Consider the following 17,135-nt stretch of genomic DNA (forward strand, 5'->3'; position numbering starts at 1 on the left):
AGGACAGGCATGGGGCTGTGGACTCTAGAGCTAGAGCTAGAATTTAACCCAAAAATAAAATAATGCTCTAGATGGAATCAATTTGGTTTAAAAATTAATCAAATTTGAGCTCAAATTTGAACCTTAATCATAATTAAAAAATATGATTAGAATCTCTATAGGATTTTTTTAAAAATAGTTTTAGAGTATATAATACACTTGATGTGTACCTATCAAAAAATAAAAATATTTTAGATATATTTTATATATTTAAAAATAATTTAACTAGTTTTCACAAAATTAGTTTACATTTTTGAGATTAAGAGAAGAACCGAGAAAAAATTACATATGATTAAGAGATATAATAATACTTATAGGATATTTCTCTTTTGGATTTGTATCTTTAAGTATTGTTTTGGTATTTGTTGTAACTTATATTATCTAGCGAATCTTTTGCTGAACAAACATTTGCTTCCTCTTGATTTTGCTTAGTTAGAATTAAAATTCTCCTAAATCAAACTATATGAATTTAATTATTCTATTTTTTGGTCTCTTGTTTCTATTATTTCTTATTTTTGGTCCTTTTTTAATTTGTGTAGTGTTTCATCTTTAAATTTATTAAGTATAATCCAAATTAATATGCCCATTGATTTATTTGTTCAACATCTTATGTTTGATTTTTTTCTCCTCTCCCTTAAGTCATTCCTTTGATTTTAATCTTTGTTTATAACTATTACATTATTCTATTGTTTGATTTGGTGCATAGTTTTTTTCTTACTATTTGTTTTGCCTCATCAAAGTATATTTTATGATTTCAGGATTGTAATATATGCTTTAACCATTGTTTAATTGTATTATATTTGTACTAGATGAATTATCCAATACAAAGGTGAGATCTACGGTGAATAATTATAAATATATAGACATTCAAGTATTTTGAATATTTTTAAAGAAGATTTTATATAGTGTAAATGAACAATAATAAATAAATGACTGAATAACATAATATGGCTGTAAATTTTACTATATCCAATCAATGTAATTATGTATTATACTATTAGTACAATAATTTTTATATTTATTATATTTATATTATATAAAATCAAAATTTACTAATTATAAATATAATTGATATATGATAAATAATATAATATATAATAGATGATATATTATACTATTAATTATCATATACATATCATATTTTACTAATAGATTTTATTAAATATATTGTACTTTTGTTAATATTTTGCTTTGAATGCGAGAACCTGGTATTAATTTTTGAAAATGGTGAGACGGATATACTTCTTGCTATTAATAATTCACTTTGAATGGGAGAACCTAGTATTAATTTGGTTTCCACATTATTACTGTAATTAATCTGTTGTCCATGTTGCAAGAGGAGAGCTCTGCGCAAACAACAGAGGTTCCAATTTAGTATGTATCTATCAAATGACCTAATGGTACTTATACATCAATGCAAAACCCTTGAACCATGGACTGTGCATCTCTGAATCTTTCATCTTGTCTAATATAAGCTAAATTAGAAATTAGAGATTAAAGCAACTTTGTGTTGCTCCAACCCCTTTCCTAATTGATTTGTGAACAACTTAAGCTTTTAGCTTAAAAATATAATGTTATGCACGCATAGATTTATGTGTTGTTGTGATACTAAGTGATTGGCAGCACACAAGATCTATTTGGGCCATTCAGAAAATGGATGACCTGTCAAACATTAACATATCAACGTTTATTGTCATATATACATATTTAGTGTGACAGTTTCCATGACTAATAGCCAGTTTATTCAAGCTTTTTTAGCAAGCCACTAGATATAAGGCATATAAATAGCTTTAGCTTCAACATGATCATCTCCCGAGATCAATTATGGTCTAATGCTTAGCTTTCAAATTGGCTTTTCCTGGCATCTTGAAAGATAATACTAGAACATGTATAGCTGAACCGAGTTCAAATCGAGAGTAGCTTGAACACCCTCCCTTCCCTTGAACAGTGCTCAAGCCAAGTCCCCCAAAACCTAATCTGTTTGTAATTGAGGATGGGATGATGACATTTAAAATGGATTATGCAATAATTAAGATATCAGTCCAGTTGGAAATCAGATTCTTCTTGGATCAAATTAGTTGGATTACATTGGCAAAGAGACTGGAGTTACAAAAAAAGATGCAGGAGACTTGTGATTCATTTTCACATTTAGTTTTGAGTTATTTAAAACTGGTATACCCACGGATTTGGATATGTGTCAATTCCCAATGCTATATACTTTGAGCTAGTTTCCCTCAAGTATAGCTAGATTAATCAGGTTAGGATCCAATTCTGCCAGAGAAACGACTAACATGGCTTGACAAAATATATATAAGATTGGTTCTTGAATTTCACGGGCATGTTTAGATGTCTTGTGAAAGTTGATCTAAATCGACTTGATCCAATCCAAATCAACTCCACTTGCATCATTAAAAAAGTAGCAAAGTTCAATATAATAAGTATGAGAAAATATTTATAAATAGACAAGGCTTGGAAGAATAAGTAAATGACAACGAAAGTAATAACTAGTAAATTGATGTTGGTTATGTTTATATGTCAGTGAATTCGAAGATGAGAAGAATAGTATGTTAAAAAAAAGAAAGAAAAAAAAACTCACCTAATTGTTCCTCGAAGGATGGGAGAACTGCATCTTAATTTGCCTCTTCAAAGTTCCTTTGTGTAAATTGGACCGAGTAGCTTTTTCAAGCGGCTTCCATCTCCCTAAATTAAATGTTAAAGCTAGACCACCACACAATGTACTAAATAGTCTACTCTGTCAACTAGGAAGCGGTCTTGCATGTGTCTGCTGGGAAAAAAAAAAAAGTCCAAACCAATCATAGACTTTGCTTAGATTTCACTAAGTTGGTCCAGGAAAATCTTGCCTTCTTGAAAGCCTCGCCTGTCAGTAGATCATTGGACCAAAACTTCACACTTGGATCATTTGCGTATATGTGTTACCAAAAACGTTTTGTTAACTGAAAAATATCACTCAGAAGTCCCGCAGTTGGCGTTTGGTATTCTTATTGCTCCCTCTGAATTGGTATCACGAGATGTACAGCATTATAAAGTGAACAGTGCAAGACAGCTGAGTGACTTTTTGGAGTTACCACCGCATTGCACGTACGTAACAATCCTCATTATAATTTATAACTAGGTTTATGATTTCGATCTGCTCCTCGCCCAACTAAACCAACCACACTAAGCCTACATCAGATGATAGTTGAAAGTAACACAAAATCTCTTAATCGATCATTGCCCTTCATGCATGATATTTCCCACATCTATGTATGTGGAGGGCTTGAATTCATGAGATCTGCATTTGATGTTATTTCTCAACCTCAAATTTATCCCACGTTCGCTTGTATTAATCATCTATATATGCATGTATAGATGATTAGTACAAGCTTTACATTGATTTTAGAGTATATTTTCTTCTTTTGAAAGAGCATTGGAAATATCCATCAATTCAAACCTCAAAGCTCCACCCAACTAAGTAGAGGAGAGATGCAACCGCTTGGCTGAAGCCCAGGTTGCCATTGTGGCAACCTCAACCATGCATGGAATTTTTTTTTCCATGGCATGTGCCCGAACTATCATGCACTATGCCACAATGCTTGGCTTTAAGACTTCTTATTTCTTAACCATGGTCCTCATGATTCCAGGACAGGCGTGGTTTGTATCAATATAGCCAACACCTTCATGCCCATCACGTTGCAGATGGAGCCCACGGCTAAAAAGAAATGGAGGACTCCTAAGCAAAAAGGAGGGAGCATGGCCTTCGGAAATGACCACCACAACCAGGATGAGCTCAAGGTGGAGCCACAAGCCAGTTGTGCTTCTCCTTTCCCCTTTCCTCTTCTATTCGTCTTCTTCTTCTTCTTCTTCTTCTTCTTATCAGCCCGGGACTTGGGAGTTCATCAAAGCTTCATTCTTGGATCATGGGCAGAACCAGCACAAGGCTTCCAAGCTTCTGCTTAAACCGTGTGGCAACTCGTGTTCGGGTTCGGTCTCCGCCGACCGACTCGAAGCCCAATTCTGCTACTTCTGAGGCTGATCAGCCCCCTGAGCCTTCTGCCAATGTGGAGGAGCCCGGTGGTGCAACAAAGAAGGAGGTGGAGGTTGGCAGGAGGATCATGGTTGTTGTGGACTCGAGCCCGGAAGCTAAGACTGCCTTGCAATGGACGCTCTCGCATTCGGTCCAATGCAATGACACAATTGTTCTTCTGGATATTGTGAAGCCATCTAAGCATGGTGAGATTTAGATTTTGTTTGGATGGTTACGTAGTTTAGGAGTTGGCTAAGTGTGGAAGGTTCTGAATTCTTGTCAGGTGATCAACCTCAAGGGGAGAGAGATCCCAAGGGTTCTGAGCTCCTCTATGCTATGAAGAATATCTGCCAAGCAAAAAGAGCAGAGGTAAAGATGTTATGTTCTTCTATATATTGTTCAATTTAGCAAGTTAAGCGGCTAGGCCAAATAAGTTGATAGAATTCTTGTTTCGACGAAGGAAATTGCCGAAATGTATTAATGTTACAGTATGTAATTTGATGAGTTGGGACTTAGGAGTTCCCTAAAGCTTTGGAAGTTAGCAATTCTCATAGGTGGAAGACTGAATCAGCCTCTTAACAAATTTCCATATCTGCAGCCGGTGACCTAGTGATACAGTACGAGATAAAGTGGCAAAATTTTAAGCCAAAATGCGTGTTGAGCCATCTACTTGGAAAAATTCATAGCATTGATCATCATAATTCGATGCATAGTTTTATCTCACCAATCTAATTTGATGTATATGTTTATCAAGTTTAAGATGTATTACAAATCAAAGTCTTTTATTTTTTTTTTCAAAAAAGAAGGGCAGATCAAAATCAATTTGCCCGAATATATTCAAATCATGAGCCTGGTCAAACCATTTGCATGTAATAATGACACTTGATGCATGCTAGGAAATCAGGGAAGTATAAAAATTGTTACTTTCATTTAGTTTTTGTTTTTCTAAGAAAACAGTGAAAGAATCAGTCATCTTACAGAAGCAATGAAATGAAATTCTAGGACATTTCTTATATATGAAATCATTCTGATCAATAACCTAGGCAAAGTTCACAAGTAAAATAGTAAGAGCAAACTTAATCAAAACTGAGCAATTTTTCATGGTTTCGGAAGTCATCATCTGATGACCAAGACTAGGCAACAACCTAACAAAAGGTGAAGACAATGATTTCAACCTTTTGTTGGGTATATATCCTTGTCCACCAACTAATCTTTAGGCCCTACTCCAACTGACCTCTCCTCCATGGTAACCACCTATGGACTCTATACATAATGCAGTAATGCACCATTACTTTTTTTCTTCTTCTTCTTCTTTTCCTTAAGGCTATCAATTAGTTAAAAGAGGTTTAAACTCGTTAATCTCCTGTGGCAATTTTTGTCAGGTCCAGGTTGAACTTTCTCTAGTGGAAGGGAAAGAGCGAGGTCCGGCCATCGTCGAAGAGGCCAGAAAGCAGGGAGCCTCCCTCCTTATCATGGGGCAGAAGAAGCGATCGATCACATGGCGGCTACTAATGATGTGGGCTGGGAATAAGATCGGAAGCAGTATCGTGGAGTACTGCGTACAGAATGCGAGCTGCATGGCTCTCGCAGTGAGGAGAAAGAGTAGAAGAGGTGGTGGATATTTGATCACCACCAAGCGACATAAAGACTTCTGGCTTTTAGCTTAAAAATGGCTGGAAGTAAATGGTTGTTGCAATGGAAGATGTGTGGTTTGAGTGTGATGACTGTAAATAATAGAAGGAAAGATGGAATCCGTAGGTTTGTTAATCTTTATTGTTACTGTGTGATAGATTTACTTCGTTGGTCAGAGGAGCATGCGTTGACTCAGTGGTGCTTGCTGAGTGAAAAATAATGTGGTTTGTCGTATTAATGGAACAAGTTCTTCAAATAAAAAGATGTTACTACGACCATGCGGGCATTTACTGAGCCTTCTTTATTGAGAGAAATTATACTGTACACACCATGTGCACCATAAAGTCGTGCGCCCCACCAATTATTTCATCTCGTTTTTAGATTGTTGCCTGCTCAATTCATCTTATCCCAATTTATCTTTGTGATAACGGTTGACATGGTGCATATGGTATAGAATATATATTTTTATTAAAAATAAAAAAAATATTATTAAAAAAATATGTTTGATTCGTAATTGGAATCGGAATCGTCATGAATTGGAATGACAATATTCTCCAATGCAATTAGTTCATGACTAGGATCAGAATCGAAATCTGATTTGAATACTAAAAAAGAGTCGGCATTGAATTTTGTAGAATCAAGTTATTTTTATTCTCTTTTTGAATCGAAATGCGAATGAAACTTTCTTTAAGAAAATAGTTGGAAAGCAACTATCTCTTCGGAAACTCAATTTTTTTCAACCAAATATAACGTACAAGTAAACAAGTTTGTTGGATCATTTCTAAAATTTTTTGAAAGAAAAATAAAATGTGGTCGATCCACCGGTTTGATTTTGCTTTTTATCCCATGTCACACTGTTCAATTTCACCGGAGTTAAAAAAACATGTTAGATTGTACCAAAAAAACAAAAACATGTTAGATTAATGTAATAAAACAAAAAGGAAAAAGGATCGCCGTTGCCGGGGATCGAACCCGGGTCGCCCGCGTGACAGGCGGGAATACTCACCACTATACTACAACGACTTGGTGACTCGCTACTCGTATTTTCGTTTTAACGAATTCAAAGTGGCAACACTTGCTCCACAAACTCCCTTCCTTTCTTAGGCTCGTTTGGTTCCCGAGAAAAAAAAAGTGTGGTTAACGAAAAAGCAAAGAAATGTTTCTTATTTGGTTGGAATTTTTAAACGAGAGAAACGAAAAAGTACTTTTTTTAGATATCATCTTTCTAGGAATTATATTTTTAGAAGAAAAAATGCTTTCCACGAACCAAATGAGCTCTAAAGGAATGATAGATAGGGTACCAATCCGTAGTCAAGACAAAATTCTGGGTGAAAACTTCTCCTCTCAAGCATTGAACCTCCTCTCCACAAAAGAAAGGTGAAACTACTAGCTAGGCTATAAGGCGAGGAGGTGGGCTTGTTTAGAGAATTCACTGCTTCGGCTTTTGATGTCATTTCTAGAACGGTCTTCGGAAGTCGTTACATCGAAGGGCATATCATCTTCTAACAAGTTAGTAGAGCTGGGTGTAATCGCTGTAAAGAATTCACAAACCATTTGAATTTCCTTTTTCAGGTGAGCTGCCTAGCTCTTTAATTAATTTGTTTTGCTTTTTTTTTTTTGTTCGGGCATGTAAGCTGCAAATTTGAAGCTGTTTTCAAGAGCAAATGGCATGAATGCAAACTATTAATCCATTGCTCAATAATTTAATTTTGCTTTTGTTTCTTTCCATCCTGAACTACATTATCTCTTTCTAATCCTTGCTATTTATCTATATATCCATGAAGAACATTTATACAAAACCAAGTTGGCATCAAGTCAGACAGGTCGAGCAAGGTATAAGGCAATCCATCATGAGGTGTATAAAGATTAGGGAGGAAAGGAATAATGAGATTTGGTGTAAGAAAATATAAAATATATAATAAATCTACCTCATTCTATCAGCTTAAGCTGTGGAATAAGTGGTGATTTTAATATTGTATCAAAAAAAAGATTCTGAGTTCGAATCGTCTTTCCGCACTTTTTAATCTAATTATTAAAAATTTCACATATTGGGCTCACCTATTAAAAGAAAAGTCTGAACCATATGAGAAGGAGTGTACGAAAATATAAAATATATAAATAAATCCATCTCACCCTATCGGAGACCAAACAGATAATGGAAGACATCATAGATGAATGCAAGACATTCAATATTGGAGGGCGCAGGACAAGAGCTAGTATGTTATCACTGATTGGCCTTCTCCTAGCTATCAATGCAGATGGGCAAGAGAAGGCAACAAAGTAGGTTATCGAGCCCGTATTACCAAATTAAAGATGAAAGCAAATATAATATTTTCAATAAATTATAGCCTAATGTCATAACCTTTTAAAATTAAATTCTTATGGCCAATGGCAATTTTTAAGTACGAAGAGCATGGATGTTGTTATTATTATACAATCAATACGTTGGTTTTGTATTCATGAGCATTGAGGTCATTATCATTATCAACAATTAAACATTTATTCTAACAACTAATACATGCATTTTGTATTAAGAGTATTGACATTATCATTATGAATCATTAATTCGTTGATTTTATTCCAGAGCAACTAAGATAAGGCTTTGATATACATGATGGAGCCCAATTCAATCTGACAGATTAAGCCACGGAATTAGTTATCTATATCAATTTATTCCATGTGGGGCCAAACCTCACGCTTTACCCTTGACAAGAACTTAATTTGGTTCATTCCTTTAATCTCTCCAATTATACTTCATCATACTTAGTCCAAACTAATGATAACCAATGATGATTCATTGATAAACAATATCCAATTATGGAATGTGAACTGTCCTTTGCTTGCAAAATTTGTTCTTTTTGTAACTTTCAGTCCTAGTTGCTTGCAGATGATCATAATCATCAGTGAGTCTATAATTTGTAAAGACTACACCCAGTGGCCTTGATTACTACGAAGTAGCAAAGAAGGTGAGGCTTGGAAGGCTCTCTCTTCCAGCAGGAATAGAGGTGGCTGTTTCACCACTGGATCGTCACCATGACCTCAAGATGTTGGGGAATTATGCTTATCTCTTCAAGCCAGAGAGGTTCACCAAGGGAGTGGCAAAAGCTACGAACAATACAATGGCTTTTCTGCCTTCCGGCATGGGTCCTTGGATACGTGTGGGCCAAAGGTTTGCAGCAACTGAATCTGAGTTAGCTCTATTGATGATCCTGCAGCAATTCTCCTTCACTCTATCACCTATAGAAGGTCCACTAGTATGTCCAACATCTTACAATATTTGCCCACAGCATAGATTTCAATTTGTCTTTCATAATTTGGTAAATGGATTACAAACTGATTCAAGAACTTAGGTCATGTTTGGCTAGGGAGAGTTGGACTCTGGAGTAGGAATGGGTATGAGTGACTCCTATTCTGGCCATTCCAATTTCGAAGGAAATGAGAATAATCCAATCCCTACCATTTCTTAGTATTCAAATCCCTTTATGATTTTGATTCCGTTTTTGGTTGCAAACCAAACGTGCCTCTTAGATGGGAAGATTTGGATTCACATAGATCTTGTTACTTTTTTTTGTTTTTTGTTTTCAATTCAAGTAAATGACATAATTAGTTTAACTAAAATCAGTCAGTACCTGTTGACAGTGAACTTCTCTGGAATCAGTATCAAGCAAGTTTGCTATAACAAGTAGATTGCAGGCTTTGCATGAAAGTAGCACTCTGTAGACGGATCCATTGTTATTTCAACTGAGGTTTCTGATCTGGATCAATTAAGAGATAATTTTCATAAACTTATACTATATATAATTACCCTAGATTTCCCTGATCTATAAAGAGTCTGGTTGTCAGCCACACTTGGTATTGTTTAGAGAGTTAGAAGAAGAGCATAATGTTGGAAATTTAAATCTTCCGCCTAGGTTTTTGCTGTTGCTGCAATAAATGGATATGATATTGTTAAATATCTTAATTCACCAAAATTTTATGTGCAATTGCAGCAGATGCAAAAGTGACTCGAAGAATCCAGAAGATTTGCATGTGGTCTTTTGAATGTTCCCATCTTCAAGTTCTTTCATATTTAAAGTAGAAAATGTTTAATTTGTTTTAAGATAACCAATGAATAACAATAGAAAAAAAAACCTAAGAAATGTCAACTTTGGAAGGCTAGGCATGTCTTCAGAGAGGTGAATGGGGCCACGGACTGGATGACCTCGTATGTAGCCGACCGCTCTGAGAGTACCCTATAGAACGAGGAAAGAAAGTTGCCTATGGCACTTCGCGATTTATTGTTTTTTGATTTTGTTGAATGCATTCATACTAGGTCTGTATGAATCATCCGATTAACCAAAAAAAGAAAAGAAAGAAGAGAAGTTAGGACATAGCACCTCAAACATCTCTAATATGTGCTACTCCACATCAACATAGTTTTATTGAATCCCAAAAAATCCGACCAACAGAATTTGGGTTCTTGGGTCGGCATCGCTCGCCTCGCACTGTGTGCTAGCACTAGCAGACCAATCAATAAGTTCTAGGCTCGAGCCATCCTAAATTTATGTTTCAAAGTGCCAGTAAGAAAGAAAGCATCCACTGTTCCATCCATTGGAGCACACAAAATAGAAGGCCCTTTAATTCAGGTCAATCAAAGTAGGACCAACTAATGTTAACAACCTTTCAAAAGTACTAGCCTAAGCCCAAGAACTAACTCCTTTGCCTCCAAAATCCAAATGTGTAGGCTAGTAGCAAATCAACTGTGTCCTCAACTGCTGTCTTCTTTTTCTACCACGTTTTCCAGCACACGAGCTGGGGGGGTTGGGTGGATGCTGAGTTGCCACCAAAACCGCCGACATCACACCAACCTCGTTTACTAATTATAACTAATCCTCTCCATCAATTTCGCATGACTCTTCATATTATTCCACAGATCAGACGGCTGACAATCATTGATCTGACAGTGCCGTGGGAGAACAGAAGCTTGACTCTGTTCGCTTTCTGTATATATATGCTTTTCGGGGCGCCCAAGTAAAGGGGCTTTCTTCCGCTGTTTCGGATTGCCCCCTTGTGGTCACCAAAATCCTCTCCAACTTCGATGCCGTCGGTGGTCTTCCTCAATCAATCTCGGTCCTCGATGGATCGCCGTTTCTCTAGCTTTTGATGCCCCCTGGATTCGCGGCAGCCTCCTTGGCCTCCTGCCCTCTTCGTCGCCTCATAGGAAGGTGGCAAACCAGCAGAAAAGGAGCTCTTTCGGTGTTGTTCGTCGGATTCGAGGCTTGGGCTGTTGATTTGGATGCGAAACTAGTCGGAATCGGTGGGAAAGGTGGGAGCTTGGGGATGCGGAGGAGGTGTGGGATGTGGAGTTTGGAGCTGGTGGAAGGAATCTGAAGGGTTGGTGGGTGTTGGTGGGGCGGACGCGGGTTTTGCATCGATTGAGACATGCGGCGGAGGGCGCCCGAGTTCCGGCGTCCGGCAAGGAGGAGGCTTTCGGATTGGATCTGGTGGCTTCTGGGGATCTTTGTCGTTGCGGGGTTGGGGCTCTTTGTCGTCCACCATCACCAACAGGAACGGTTTGGGCCGCCGATACGGGTGAGAATTTTGATGCTCTGTGAGTGCTTTGTTTGAATGATTGATCTGATTCTATTAGTCATATGTTTTGAGTCAAAAGTATCGGTTATATTCAACAAGATCATAAGTCACATGTTTTGAGAAACAAAAGTATCGGTTTTGATTTCAACTAGATCATTAATCACCTGTTTTGAGAAAAAAAAGGCTCGATTTTGATTTCATTTCTCTTGTCTTGTCTTGTTTATACCGTGAGACACTTGAAGTTGGAAGCTTCTTAGCTGATTTGTTCAATGGAGGGGGACTTGATTCGAAGTGGACTGTGCTATGTAGTTATGGATTGTGTGTGAGAATCTGGAAACTGGATGTTATGACTGATTACTCATTGCCAAAAAAATAATTTTGATGGCATAAACTCATTGGCCATTAATTGTTATGTTAACAGCTGCCAATGGAGCTAACCGAATTTTTCTGAAATTAGTTCGTTGGTGAATCCTAGTTAGAAGTTAAAAGTGAGGGTTTAATCATAAAATTTAGGTAGCATGCTACTTTAGTTGATGTGAAATTTGACTCAGTATCACATTGGTTTCGTTTTCTGTGATGTTTTTTGCATTATCAATGAACTATGTCTTACTATCAAAAGCTCCTCAAAAAATGCACACAAATTTAAAGGCGAAGAGAGGATTTGGCAAATTTTGGATGATGTGGGATGCTATTGGTTAATCTGTTAATCAAATATTAATAACTGTCAGTTAAATAGATTCGAATTCAAAGAAAATTACAGAGTATAACCATATGCCACTTGTGTAAAGTCTCATGTATTGATAAATTTAGTTGGCATTGCTGAACAGCTTGCCTTAATGCAATGAGTTGACGAACCATCTCCAGGATTCTAAGTGCTAAAAACGAGTGAATCTTTTTCTTGCAGTGCTAAGATCTTGCAAGATTCACTTCCATGAGAATATTTTGACTAAATGATTCAGGGACCTTATGTTAGCCAGAGGATTTTCTTTTCTACCACCTCCGATATACCTGACTATGTTCAACCAACTGCTTGGTCCCTTATTAAAACACTGTTATCAGCAGACCCCTATTCCAAATTGACTTTTGCAACAAATTTCTTCAGAAGTTAAGCACACGTGAATTGTCCAAGTCAGTTTGGTGTAATTTATTATTTTAAACACATATAATACATAAAAACATGTATACCTAATTGCATGCATGATCATGATTTCACCGCAATACAGATCTGGAACTTCGAATATTCATTTTCTTACTAGGAGTATTATCTCCATCATCCTAAATGGTTAAATTTGAAAGCTCCATTATGATTGAAATGAAGCTTCCTTTCGGTTATTATTTGCATAAGCCATTCTGGCCAAGGTTTTCATCCTGGCAGAGATCTTCCCAGTCTATCTGTTTGTATTGTTTTCAGGCATACACTGTTTCAATATATATAAAACAGCGGTCTGTGGTATATTTGCTATTGTAAATTTATATATCCTCCAATATATCAATGTTATCAACTGAGACATTAGTGTGTTACTACTCTAAATTGGTGTTTTAATCACCACCCAACAGAATCAAGGATTAAAGCAATTGTTAGTGTTTACTCGACTGGTTGATATTTCAGTATTTTGGTCATTCTTGGCATAACTCAGTTCCAGGCCCATTTGGTTATGCCCCGAAGGAAAAAGGGGAAGGGGGAAAGAGGGAAACGGAGGGGGGGGGGGGCGCATATCACTCCAAAATGGGGGGATATCCTGCCAAATGCCAACTGCCAAAAAAGGGGGCAGCATAAAGGCTTATACCATGTGGGTTTATAAGTGGGCCCACATAATAAAAAATCCCCTCCAAATACCTTCTCCCCCTTATACACTATAAATGCATAAAAAAATAGGAAGGCAATTTTCTTTTCATGATGAAATCCAAAATATCTTAAATTCCGATGCCTTCACTTTTCCCCTGCCTTATCCCTCTAACCAGACACCAAAAAGCCCCTATTCCATGGAATAGATCTATACCTTCCAAATATATTCTATAATCAGATGCAACTGAATTTATCTTGTATTTGTTATGCACTGAGATGGAAGAGATATGAAACCTTTGGTTTGTGACTGTCATATTCAATTTGTCCCATTGAAGCTCAAAATATTTGATGTATCAACATATCAGATTATTGTATAAGTTGGGGTACTTGAATACCAAAATCTTCGTTATGGGCCTGGAGATGGGGAATTCAGTTTTATTGATGAGTCTATTTAATGCAAGATATTTCATGAATAAAGCAAACTGATGTTCTAATTGTAACTTTTGCTATATATAAGACCAAGATCAATGATCGCCGAACTAACCCGAACCAGGCGGTTCGGCCCATACCAAACCTAACCAACACCAAGTCGGGACAATTCGGCAACGCGGGTCAGTTCCTCTATAAAACCCCGCCACCTGGTTTGATCACTTTGATGGTTCAAGAGCCTTTGAGGTCTCTCTTGCTCGTTCTCTCTTTGCCAGCAGAACATTGGCCTAATGGCCTAATTGCAAGAAAGCTCTGCATGGGCCACCACAATTAAATGTTGGAGATTAATGGTCCTATGAGAAAATAGGTTTTATTTCACTATCTGGAGATGAAAACCATGCAGTAGAGGTGAGTTAACTTATTTTATAATTATTTGAGTCTTGGGATGAAGCATTGTGATAGTTTAGTAATTTTATAATTTTTTACCATTGTTAATATTTGTTTCTGCACAAAGAGGACTAATGGTGTGGTTCAGAGACACTTATTGGGTTCTTTTGTCAAAAGAGAAAGAGACAGAGTCGTAATCATTGTTCTAGGTGGGTGGGGCGTTGACAATGCTCTAGGGTATTTTGAAAGTTCTACCGTGAAAGGAGAAATATGGGAAATGAATGAGAGTAGTGAGCAAAGATAAGAGAAGGAAAGCAGGTAGCGGGAGGAAAAAGACAGGAGAAAATAGGACAAGAATGGGAAGAAATAGGAGACCCAACTGATGCATAGGAGGTGTTGGGATAACTTAACCTATGGTTCTTTGGAGAGTAATTGTTAATCGTCCGTGGGACTATCAGAAGCATTTTCATCTTGTGCTTGGATCAGCCAACTATTTGCTCTCCTCCTTCGAAGAAGTGGTGCATAACTTACATGCGAAAATACTGCAGTTCCTGGTTTAACTTTGTAACACTGTTTGCAACTCGTTTTTGGACTTTTATAAATTTTGACAACTTATTCAGGAAAAGAAAAGGTAAAACAAAAGGAGAAAGGAGCAAAGACCTCACTGCTTTATCTGTCAGCATAAGCGTCACTATAATAGTTTTATAAACTTTATAATTGGGCAGAGACACTGAAACAGTCCGAGTCTATTGATTAGATTGTCTTTGTGAATGTGGAGGCATCTCCTGAATTGGAAGGCTCAATTTTGATCTGGTTGCTGTTGAGAGTTAAATAGTCTTTTGCTTGCATTAAATTCCAGATGTGATGCAATTACGATGACATAAGGTACCCTGTTGCTTGCCTTGATTACTTACTATTAATTTCAGTGGCAGACCTCAGGTTTTTGACCTCTTTGTAAAACACGGCATCGAGGAAATAAAATGAGTATTTCCCATCTGTCAGGCCTTCTATTCTGTGGAGTGGCTTAGTTCACCTTTGCAGCGCTTAAGCATTTTTTTGGCTGTTTGCAGTGATTATTCAGTATGTCATCTCCTATTGAATCTTTTGAAATGCTCTGCTACAATGATCTGCTAGACTTTGCCAAAACTGACAGTGCATACTGGTTTCTTAGTAGTATAAGTTATATTCCTCCTTGGTTTGTCTTGCATATATCCAATAAGTTGTAAAGGACCTTATGATGTGCTATATTGTGATTTGTATAATTTGCTTCCTTTTGCAGTCTGCCTCACCTCATGCCTTTTCCTACAATTTTCAGGACAAGGGTCCAGTGACAGAAGATACTCCTCATGGAAGTTTAAATGTCACACTAGAGCTTTTAAGCAGTACATCTTTTGCCAGACAGTTGGCTGATCAAATGACACTTGCGAAGGCTTATGTAGTGATTGCGAAAGAGCATAGTAACCTTCAGCTTGCTTGGGAGCTTAGCTCACAGATCAGAAATTGCCAACGGTTGCTCTCTCAAGCAGCTGTGAGAGGAAAACCTGTCACCCAGGAAGAAGCGCATTCCATAGTCAGTCGCCTAGCACAGCTGATATACAATGCCCAAGACTCCCATTATGACATCAGCACTGCGATAACAACATTGAAGAACCATGCCGTTGCCCTTGAAGATCGTGCAAATGCAGCGACAGCGCAGAGTGCGGCTTTTGGTCAATTGGCTGCTGAAGCCATGCCAAAAAGTCTCCACTGTTTGAACATAAAACTGACAGAAGAGTGGTTTGGAGATCCAATACTCAGAAAACTCGGAGATGAGCATAGGAACTCACCTCGGCTTGTGGACAACAACTTGTACCATTTCTGTATATTCTCTGACAATGTGCTGGCAACCTCAGTGGTTGTGAATTCCACTGTCTCCAATGCTGAGCACCCTCAACAGCTTGTCTTTCATGTGGTCACTGATGAGGTCAACTACCGGTCCATGTTGACGTGGTTTCTCAGGAATGACTTCAAAGGGTGTACGATAGAAGTTCGGAGAATAGAAGAGTTCTCTTGGTTGAATGCTTCATACTCCCCATTGGTGAAACAGTTGTTGGAGGGAAGAGCCCAGGCTTATTACTTCACAGATGGTTCAGTAGATCAGAATGGGGAAACAAACTTCAGGAACGCAAAATTTGCTTCATTGTTGAACCACTTGCGATTCTATATCCCGCAAATATACCCACTTTTGGAGAAGGTGGTGCTTCTTGATGATGATGTTGTGGTGCAGAAGGATCTAACGCCTCTATTTTCAGTCGAATTGCATGGGAATGTAATTGGAGCTGTTGAGACTTGCCTTGAGGCGTTCCATCGGTTCTACAAGTACCTCAATTTCTCCAATCCACTGATGAGCTCAAAATTTGATCCTCAAGCATGTGGGTGGGCATTTGGAATGAATATCTTTGATCTGATCGCATGGAAGAAAGCAAATGTGACTGCACTATATCACTACTGGCAGGAGCAGAATGCTGACCGGATGCTCTGGAAGACAGGCACGCTTCCTCCTGGCCTTCTTGCTTTTTATGGGCTGATGGAGCCACTTGACAGGAGATGGCATGTTCTGGGATTGGGGTATGACTTGGACATTGATGATAGGTTGATAGAGAGCGCAGCTGTTGTGCACTATAGTGGGAATTTGAAGCCATGGCTAAAGTTGGCCATCAGCAGATATCAACATTTATGGAATCGGTACGTGAATTCCACACATCCATATATTAAAGAATGTAACACCCATTGAAGCATTGCAGTTTCACTCTATTCTTCCTTGACGTTCTCTCAATTTATTATAGTCAAGTTAAAACTTTCAGTTTGATGGTTGTCATTTTTGAAGTCTTATTTACTTCTTGAAGAGAAAAGGTCATACTCAAGTTGGTTGTCACTGAGGTCTTACATTTCTTTGGACCTCTAATTCTGGTAATTCAACCAGATAATTGGACACCAATTGTAAAACAGAGATTCACTCGGATCAGTTCTTAGCTCTTTTGAAATTGAAAGTGTAACAAGGTCCTTCATATTAATTTGAGGACTGCTTTGTTTATATAGGAGTGCAGTTTCTATTAGCGTGTTTGGTAACACCAACTCAATATCATGCCTTATCAAAATGGTAGCTTTATTTTTCTGAAGGTTAAAGTTACTCAGGACTAGACTTGTAAATCATTTCTCGAGAGCTTATTAATAGAGCGGTTCATTGTTCTGTCTTTATGGGGCATGTATGTTTATATATTTCAGTGT

At 37.5% G+C, this 17,135-nt stretch overlaps 2 protein-coding genes and 1 non-coding gene across 4 annotated transcripts; 2 read left to right on the plus strand and 1 right to left on the minus strand.

Annotated features, from left to right (window-relative positions):
• The first annotated feature begins 3,750 nt into the window (after window positions 1-3,750).
• Window positions 3,751-5,996, plus strand: LOC103704214 (uncharacterized). The gene is made up of 3 exons (XM_008787414.6): window positions 3,751-4,269; window positions 4,347-4,432; window positions 5,446-5,996. The coding sequence occupies exons 1-3, from the start codon at window positions 3,957-3,959 to the stop codon at window positions 5,728-5,730; spliced, it is 684 nt and encodes a 227-aa protein (XP_008785636.1). The 5' UTR covers window positions 3,751-3,956; the 3' UTR covers window positions 5,731-5,996.
• A 650-nt stretch (window positions 5,997-6,646) lies between these two features.
• On the minus strand, window positions 6,647-6,718 carry TRNAD-GUC (transfer RNA aspartic acid (anticodon GUC)). The gene has a single exon. It is a non-coding gene; the product is annotated as a tRNA-Asp (tRNA).
• Window positions 6,719-8,644: 1,926 nt separating this feature from the next.
• On the plus strand, window positions 8,645-17,105 carry LOC103704215 (hexosyltransferase GAUT11-like). 2 transcript variants are annotated; one of them, XM_008787415.5, is made up of 3 exons: window positions 8,645-8,864; window positions 10,608-11,266; window positions 15,184-17,105. In XM_008787415.5, exons 2-3 carry the CDS (start codon window positions 11,117-11,119, stop codon window positions 16,639-16,641), a joined length of 1,608 nt encoding a protein of 535 aa, XP_008785637.1. In that variant the 5' UTR covers window positions 8,645-8,864; window positions 10,608-11,116; the 3' UTR covers window positions 16,642-17,105. The 2 variants fall into 2 exon arrangements, with proteins under 2 accessions (XP_008785637.1, XP_088567575.1); XM_088711449.1 differs by lacking the exon at window positions 8,645-8,864 and having other exon boundaries at window positions 10,698-11,266; window positions 15,148-17,105.
• The last annotated feature ends 30 nt before the right edge of the window (window positions 17,106-17,135 follow it).

This window comes from Phoenix dactylifera, chromosome 15 (genome assembly GCF_051530095.1).
Source record: "Phoenix dactylifera cultivar Ajwa chromosome 15, Ajwa_hap1_PhDact_Kaust_v1.1, whole genome shotgun sequence".
Classification (NCBI taxonomy): Eukaryota; Viridiplantae; Streptophyta; class Magnoliopsida; order Arecales; family Arecaceae; genus Phoenix; species Phoenix dactylifera.

Bases quoted from the DNA above. Each gene is read 5' to 3' on its own strand.
- LOC103704214 (XM_008787414.6), top strand. From the start codon at position 3,957: ATGGGCAGAACCAGCACAAGGCTTCCAAGCTTCTGCTTAAACCGTGTG. The intron at 4,270-4,346 runs GTGAGATTTAGA...AATTCTTGTCAG, and splicing joins TGTGAAGCCATCTAAGCATG to GTGATCAACCTCAAGGGGAG. The intron at 4,433-5,445 runs GTAAAGATGTTA...AATTTTTGTCAG, and splicing joins GCCAAGCAAAAAGAGCAGAG to GTCCAGGTTGAACTTTCTCT.
- LOC103704215 (XM_088711449.1), top strand. From the start codon at position 11,117: ATGCGGCGGAGGGCGCCCGAGTTCCGGCGTCCGGCAAGGAGGAGGCTT. The intron at 11,267-15,147 runs GTGAGAATTTTG...TTCCTTTTGCAG, and splicing joins GGTTTGGGCCGCCGATACGG to TCTGCCTCACCTCATGCCTT.